This window comes from Mesocricetus auratus, unplaced genomic scaffold, assembly GCF_017639785.1.
Source record: "Mesocricetus auratus isolate SY011 unplaced genomic scaffold, BCM_Maur_2.0 Super-Scaffold_100003, whole genome shotgun sequence".
Lineage (NCBI taxonomy): Eukaryota > Metazoa > Chordata > Mammalia > Rodentia > Cricetidae > Mesocricetus > Mesocricetus auratus.
This window is the reverse complement of record NW_024429188.1, coordinates 73,211,196-73,220,073: the sequence shown is the minus strand read 5'-3', so window position 1 is coordinate 73,220,073 and position 8,878 is coordinate 73,211,196. Positions and strand designations below refer to the sequence as shown.

Genomic DNA, 8,878 nt, shown 5'->3' with positions numbered 1-8,878 from the left:
GAAGTTTCTGTTGGGTAGAAATACTCCTTCTCAAATTCTTACCCATAAACAGCATAACCATATGCACAGCTGTTCAAATGAATGGAGTGTTATAATTACATGATGTGACCACAAAAAATGTTACACATTGGCTTTAAACTGTTCTTAGGAAAAAATAGCTCCTTCTGTTATCAGAGGTAGTATAACTGGATTGTTTCATCTTAAGAGCAATTAAATTGCAGTCACTGTTTTAACAGTGTTTATTTCCCTACCTTGGAAAAGACCATTTTAAATTTCATTACATAGTATTATGTATATTTATTCAATAAGCTATTTTACAAACATTCCAGTTCCTTTATACAATAAATCAAGTAAATGGGGATTTTATGCAGAGAATGAATTGTACTTTGTTAGCAGAATCAAAATTAGTCCTTTCACACAAGGTAGTGTATCTCTTTCCAGGAGTGAAAAAAAAGGATTTCCAGAGTAAAGGGAAAAAAAATAAAAAGAAACCTATAAGTGAAATTTGATTGCTGTGTTGTCTAAAGAAACAGAAGATGAATTTGGTCATTTTATCACATCAATAGAAATCCTAAGTAAGAAAAGAGGTGATCACACTTATATGTGGGCATAAGGGCAAATATTTAGATTGCTGGTTTAGTAAAGAAGTGATTGTAGGTTCTCCTTCAAACCTTATGTGTTTATTAGCACTAGGCAGATGGCTAGGTTCCAGTGCCACACATGATTTTCCTTTTGTTGAGTATGTGTTAAGTATACTTAGAAAGCTGCTGGGAGCTGTCAAGGCATGTGTGGCACTGAACCCTTGGGGTTACTGTGCCATGCTGGTCATTGTGACTCATAGGTTGTCGAGGCCCATACCGATGGTTCCACTTCATCTTGCCTTGAGCTGGGAAGGACTGTTGGCCAATTCCCTCCGGTGCTTTTTGGTACAATGAAAGCTAGTCCTCAGGGAGAAGGCTTTTGGGTTAGAATCAAATTGGACCCTCTGGGGCCTAAGTTTGGAGTGCATGATGATTTCACCAATGGAGACATATCTTCCATCTTTGGGAGGCAACCAAGGGCAACAGCAATAGCCTACAATGTTTTGGGGAGACTTCTGGACAATCCTGATCAATAACTCATAAGAGGGACTCTCATGCCTGGTTTTGCAGTCTTTGTTAGGTAGTCTATGGTTATTGTGGGGGAAGCATTGTCAGCCCAGAAGGGAAATTTTTATTTAAACTATATGGATATATTTCCACATAGACTTATTTGTACTGTGTTTATTTTCGGGAGATAGTCCACAATATGATTCCTTATGACTTTTTAAACATCCCGTTATTTAATTCTTGTCCCCACTTCTATTTATCTTACACCCTGTCTCTAATTAGATGCCCCATTTTTCCATTCCTCCCCTCAAATCATTTGCATTCTGCTAATCTCCCATCTACCGCTCCCCCATCCTTCACTCCAGCAAAAGTCCCAGTTTACTTTCCTGGTTTCTGCAGTCACTCCAGGTTATGTACTCACATCTGAAGATTTGGAGCTAGGAACCTCAGATGAGAGAAATATGGGACATTTATCTTTCTGGGTCTCATTTACCTCACTATTTAATATGATCTTTTCTAGTTCCATCCATTTATTTTCTGTTTTTTAAAGCTGAATAGCAGGTGATGAAAAAGCAGAGTTGGGAGCCCAGTCCCAACTGATATATCTGTGTGTGGATGGTGATGGTGGGAGTGTATGAGGCCTCAACCCCAGACAAAGAACTACAGATAGCTAAAAAACAGAGAGAGAGAGAAAAATAACCTTCCCTGGGGAAGAGCACACCAAGGGCTTATTATATACCACATGGTCAGCCCTGAAGATGTATATGTAGAAGTACCATTAAACAGACTGAGCATGCTGTATTTAGGAATATATGTACATGCCATGAATTTGAAAAAGAGCAAAGGGGGCTACACAACAGTGTTTGGAGGGAGGAAAAGGAAGACGAAAATAATGTAATTATATTATAATCTCATAAAAAACCAATATTTAACAAAAATAATCAGATTGGATTTTAGATTTAAACTCTATTGCCTGAAGTAATGTAACAAACTTCTGAATTTCAGTTTCTTCATTTGAAGAGAGCTAGAGCTTGTACAGCTTATTTTTAGATTATAGAATATATATGTGTATATATATTTGTTTTTAAGTGAAAGATCATACCATAAGTGTTATTACCAATATCCCAATAATGTCCAGATAATGAACTTAAAACTGTTTTAAGCAGTTAGAATTTATTTAAAGGCATTAAACATACTAGAACATACTCATCACATTTGTTAAGCATGCAAAAAATTTCAAATTTCAGTTACAGAGGTAAAACATTTGCAAAGATACAATGCACAGCAATCTTTGTAGAGAAAACACTGTAAGCTACACACTCCATTTATTTAAAGATATGAAGTGAGTTATTGTTTGTAGCCTAAAGAGGTATTCACTATTCAAATGGACTTATTTGCTGGCAAGAAAGACAAGCATTAAGATTTCTGAAATGGGAGTAAAATCTTGTTCTCATTCGTATTTAACTATTTTTCTATGTCAGAATTCTAAGAAGCAAATCGTAATTTTCCTGGTAATCAAACACATCCTAAAGATATAAGTAAACGGCATTCAATGTGAGCCTACAAGGAATGTCAGGAATAAAAGGAGTTATTATGACAGCAACCATACACCGAATCATCAAATTCTCTCCAAACACATTTTATATTACACACAGAATAACATAGTAAATGCGATAAATCTGCATATTCTTTTCAATCCTCTTTGTGCAATTGTCTGGTCATATTCTACTCTGGCAAAATTCTTTTAACTGGAGTACTCTGTCAGTCCCTCCCTCCAACTATACAATTTGATGTTAATCCTTACAAGAAAGGAAACCTAACAACTGTCACACTAAGAAGATCCACGAAAACAGTCTCTGTGTTAGGTAAATGGTAGCAAGAGGATGTGGAATTCAGCCAGTCCCAGACACAAAAACCGCACGTCTTAAAATAAAGAAACAAAACACAAAAGAAGTCATCAAGGTGTGAGGGAAAACATGAAAGAAATATGATTCCTTAAGCACACAGATGTCCCTATTCAGACGCAGAGAGAGTTCTTCAGAAAGCCGTGGCTATTTCATAAGAATCTGGAAACGGGACAGACACGCGTCCGGATCCAGTCACAAGAGGCAGAATGCCAGCAATCGGTATAACTTGCCAGGACAGAGTCAAAGTGACATTCCTGTTTCCCTTGAGACCGTGTCCGTCGTCAAAGAAAAAATACTTGCTTTTGACATCTTTCAGATCCAGCTTGGGGTTCTCGCCTCGCAGAAGGATCTTGTCCCAGAGGACCACCTGGTTCACGGCGTTGCTTTTGGTGGAGTATTCTGCAGAGAGGTAGAGGAAGAGCTGCTTGACGTTCCAGTCGAAAGTCTTCTCCAGATCGGCCGAGATGTGGAACGTGATGAAGCCCAGGTCGCTTTTTTTCCGGGGTCCAGTGAAGTCTTCCACTTTTTTGAGCAGGATCCTGGAGACGTGCAGGCGCACTGGCGCGCTCCTGTCTTTGAAGGCGGTGGTGAGGATGCAGCCCAAGGTGAGCGCCGCCATGACGCTCAGCGTGAAGGCGAACAGCGAGTTGGCCCGCGACAGCAGGGTGTTCATCTTGGGGCTCAATCGGCGGCTCCCTCCACGCGGGCTCCACGGGCGCTCGCCCTCTCGCTCGCCCGCTCACCGGCTGGGGCTCGCTCGCTGGGCCAGGCGTGCAGTCTGCTCGCGTTCCCTCTGCCTTCTGGCTCGCGCGGAATGCTGGGCGCGCGCGCACGCGTCCCTGGAGCGCGCACCGCCCACGATGCCTTTTCTTTTCTCCAAGTCACTGGTTAACCCTACAACCACTGTCTGCCGCTAGTCTAAGGCGCCTGGAGCATCTGATAGAAAACAGCAGCTCGGCGTCTCTGTGAGGCTCAATAAGCCCGGGTGCACTCAGGGGTGGTGGCTGTGGGCGGGGTGCTTGAGCTACCTCATTCCCCCTCCACACACACACCCAGACACACTCCCTGAAAGTCCCATCTGGCACCCAAAGCCCTGTCCAGAGAACCCCTCCCTAGGCACAGAGATGCATCATGGCTTCCATACATCCTAGTCCCTCCCCTGGCCTTCTGCAACAGGCTTCAGATGGCTGTACTCCCCCCTCCCCCTAGCCCATCCTGTCTGTCTGAAGTCCATTCTCTGCACAGAGACCAGCCATCACCTACAGGTCATGTCACCACTCCCCCCACACCCTTACTGGGATCCTCCACACCCAAAGGGCAGTCACAGTGTCAAACATGTGTCCCAGAGTCTGGGCTGCATCTGCCCTTTCCACCTCTCCCCCCATCAGCCTGTGTTGTCTGCCAGGCTCCAGCCACTGGGCTTGTCCTCTGCTCCTGGGTCAGCTGGAGCACACACACAGTGTAAGCACAGCAAGTCCCTGCCTGGCTTCTTATCATTCAGGACTGGGTTCTAAAGCCAATTCCAGGGAAGGCCTTCACTGACAAGTCTTCGTGCAATAATCCCTGTCCCCTGATTTCTTACCCTAATTACTGTTCTCTTCATTGTAAATAACTGTACAAAATTTCCCTTCTAATCAATTTATCTTCTTAGGCCCAGTTCCCCAATCTTTAATGACAGTTCAGTGACCATGTCTATCCTCGTATTTTTACTTTTTCCTAGTGCTTAACCTCAAAAGCGTGTGCATGAATCGACTAAACATAACTTAATTGAATACTAGTTGACACATCAAAACAGACAGAAGATGCAGGTACAAGTGAGTAGCTGCAAAATCACATGTGCAAGAATTCAAGCTATTAGAAGAGGTTGTAGAAAACCCACATTGCTTTTCAAACCTAGATGGATAGCGGAATGAATTGGAAAATGAAATTGAAAAACTAGAGACGTCCCACCTCAGTTCCCTGGCTTGATTTAGTAATTTTGGGGGTGAGGGTGGCCCATGACATATCTTGCAGTTTAATAGATTTCTTCTGATAATTTTGATGGAAACTTCCTACTTGGAATATTCCAGACCTAAACAGCTAACATTTGAGTACCACCAATTGAATGTCACTCATACAGAGTTTTTAGATAACTAGATGGTCTTAACTGATATAAGTATTAAAAATACCCTGGTTCTTTAATCCACTTGAGGTCACAGAGTACTAAGAATATGAGTATACACTTGACTGAAGACTATTTCATGAGAAGATTCTCCTTTCCCACTGAATTGTCATTGGATCTTTTTTTAAAAAACTGTCACTTACATAGATACAGATCTATTTCTGAGTTATTCCTCTGATTTAGTTTCTCAACTTGATGTCAATAGAACACTTTTTGATTGCTATCAGTTTATTGGAAATCTTGAAATGGAATATTGTTTATTCTCTAGTTATGTTGTATTGTCAAAAAAATCTATGTCCTTTGAGTTTTCACTGAATATGAGTATCAGCTTGTTATTTTCTTCTTTAAAATATTTTACTCTGGATGAATGTTGTTTTGGAAATTATTTTGATGCTCTCCTGGCAATTTCAATAAAACTCCACAGCTGCTAAAAACATTTGATTATAAAAGCTGCTGGATTAATCCAAATATATATTTTTAAATGCCTTGACTTCAAAATTTAAGTCTATGGACATTTTACTTTGGAAAAGAGGTCCTGCTTTTTTTTCCAAAGAAAATGAAAAGCAGTGGATTCCTTCCAAACTAATATGGTTTAATCAAACAAGACCACCCCCTGAAGCAGTGGCACAGGCGATTCAACATCCAAAAGACTACTGTAGCCAGAATTTGACCACGGTTCTGGATTTTCTCAGGATCCCATTGTATTGACAGTGCCCCCAATTACACAACTCATTTAAAAACGCAATATATAATTAATCACAGATTATAGTTACCTGTAATAGTCAGACCTCATAGTTGTGTTAGGTTTTCTAGATATACAGAGATATATTTCAAATGGATAGGTATTCTTCAAAACCTTTCAAACACCTACAGAATATGGCATTTAAAATGGTTTGTTAACTTAGGACTCATGACAATGAGACACAACTGCTCCTGGCAATACCAATTACGTCAGAGAGGAAGATGGGCATTGAAGAAACTCATTATGGAGTTTGCCTTCAACATGGCAGGAATAGCCATTTGGACAAGAAACTGCTCTTTCCTGGACTGCTTGACAGAAAAGTGACTGCTGAACTTGCCAAAGGTAAGGATGGTCCTTCAAGCTTCCTGTTTCATCAAAAAGTCTGGCAGATGTTCTGGGCCTATAGGTTGAAGAAGGATGCCTCCAATGTTACAGAGGAATTTTGGGTGACTGTACGGGCAGTGAGATGTCTCTGTCAATTCTAGAGTTTACATGTTATCTTTCTGGGGTCTTGATGGAATTGAAGACAGATAGTATGGTTATGGCTTTCCTTAGTTGTGATAAAAGATGTTACATATAAAACTTTAGACTCACAAAGGTAGGATAGATGATAGAAAATCTTTAAATTTTGCCAATTGTTAGTGGACTAAATATTGCTAACTATAATTCTTACTTGATAACAGTTCTGTTATATATGCTTTTACTATGTTGAAGTTAAAATCTTCCTTTTTATTTAGACAGAAAAGAAGGAATGATGGGGATGTTCTTATGTATGCTATGAATATATGTTTCTCTTAATAGTTGATAAATAAAGCTATTTTGGCCAATGGACAGGCAGGATTTAGCCAGGTGGGAAATCCAAACAGGGATAGATAAAGGTAGTAGGCAGAGTCAAGGGAGATATCATGTAGCTGCCACGGAAGCAAGAGACCCAGGTATTACCAGTAAGCTAAGACCATGTGGAGATACACAGATTCATAGAAATGGGTTAATAATTAAGAGAGAGCAATAGGCCAAAGTGTTTATAACTAATAAATTATAATTATAAGCCTCAGTGGCTTTATTGGACCTAAATAGCCGAAGGACTGGGCAGGGCAGAAGCATCCATCTACAGTTTAGTTTGACCCAAAATGAACTCACGATTAAGTTCTACATTTCTCTCTCTCAGTTGTCTTCCTTCAGTCTGTAATTTGTCCTATCTGGCTTGTTTGTAGTCTGTCTGTTGTGTGTATCTGATTCATCCCTATTGCTTGTCTCTCATGTGCCGTGTCCCTAACAAACGACTTTGTTCTGTATTTACGGAAAAGCACAGAAAATATCACATGGAGAAGGAATGAGGAACACTTTACAGAAATCTATAACAGAGTTTCACAAGGCGATTAAGGTAATCCAACTGACTCCCAAAGCATTCAGTAAGGCAAACATGTTGTCATCTTGCAATATCCATATGTTGTTTACAACATTTACTTGTGCATATTTATTATATAAGGACACTTTCTACCTGTCTTCTGTTTTCAGCAAATGATACACACATGTTGCTCTTTGGGTCAGGGGCATAGATTTAAAATTATAGCTATGCATTAGCTTAGGCTATAAAAGCTGAGTACATGGAAAATTCAAGGTAAATAGAGTTGGCTGCTGCATTGTTCTCTTAAAGGCAAGTTAAACAACAGAGTATAACAATTTAGCAGGCTAAGGCTTAAGTGACATCAAGGCACAATTATTAACTTTTGTGTGAGATCCAGCCAGAGTTCCAGTCTCTTAAAATATAAGAGATGTTTTCATAAAATTGTATCAGCACATAAAAGGTACAGGGAGCATCTCCCCTAGGCCTTTTTCTGTCTACTTCTCTCATGTCTCAAGCTCTCACAACAAATATGAGGATTAAGAAGTTGTCTGGAGTCATAAAGACAGTGTATGTGCTTGCTCCTGTCTCATTCCTGAAGATCTGAACCATTCTGTGAGCATTCTAATGTCCATTTCAGAGTGGAGAAATTGGCTTAAAAAGAATCTTATCATCTCCATGAACACTCTGCCTGTACATGGAAAGTAGGTTCAGGACACCCTAAAAAGGATAGCATATCCCTCAGGTCTGTGATGGTTCCATGTTTCTTCCCCTTAGGAGACATTCGGCACACACGCTGAAAGCAGGAATTGTGGGATTTGGCTCTAAGATCTTTGTCTCCACATTCCTCAAGGAGATTCAACCCCCAATGCAGGGGTCTTGTACCCTCTGCTGAGTCTAAAATACGGGGAGAAGGGCCCCTGCTTTTCCAATCAAGCCTTGGAAATTTCTGTTACAATATTGTAATTGAGGTCGCCAGCAAGACAGAAGGTTTCTATGGCAACTGTGCTGTGCAGGCTAGTCCTTCACATTAGAAATCCTTCCACACAACTATCTGCCTTTTGCATTTCACTGAGAGAAAAACACTTCACTCTTCTGGCTACCACTTGAGAAATCACATTAGTTGGTGAAACTAACTAGGACTGGGCACCATTCTCCAACTTTGTTAATTATGATAAAGGAAAGAAATTCCACAATGTCAACCATTTTGTTTGCATAAAATTCTCAGATAATAATAATAATAACAATAATTGACCTTGTAAGGGTATTACCAGTACTCTGAGATTCAAGGATGTCACATACCATAGTAAATAATTAGCTGTCTAGCGCAGAAACTTGTATCTGTGCTGGTGAAGGTAGCATTAATTTGGAGGGCAGCCTGTGCTCTGTCTTAAAGAGAAAAAAGCATGTCTAAAGTCTTATGGCTAAATGATTTAAGAATATAGAAAAACGCCATTCCTATAATTCCAGGACTATAAGAATTAAACCTAGAACAAGTGGTCATTAATTAGGGTGATGACTAGTTATTTCAAACATACATTGTTTATGCTGAGGAATAATTTATTCTCTGTTCCTGACATTTTCTTCCACATAGAAGGGTACCTATGAATAACATATACATTGCCTCTCCAATAC

At 40.1% G+C, this 8,878-nt stretch overlaps 1 protein-coding gene across 1 annotated transcript; it reads right to left on the bottom strand.

The window, feature by feature from the left end:
- Positions 1-2,242: 2,242 nt before the first annotated feature.
- LOC101838775 (signal peptidase complex subunit 3) lies at positions 2,243-3,863 on the bottom strand. The gene has a single exon (XM_005076728.4). It carries the CDS (start codon positions 3,666-3,668, stop codon positions 3,126-3,128), a length of 543 nt encoding a protein of 180 aa, XP_005076785.1. The 5' UTR covers positions 3,669-3,863; the 3' UTR covers positions 2,243-3,125.
- Positions 3,864-8,878: the final 5,015 nt, after the last annotated feature.

Bases quoted from the DNA above. Each gene is read 5' to 3' on its own strand.
- LOC101838775 (XM_005076728.4), bottom strand. From the start codon at position 3,668: ATGAACACCCTGCTGTCGCGGGCCAACTCGCTGTTCGCCTTCACGCTG.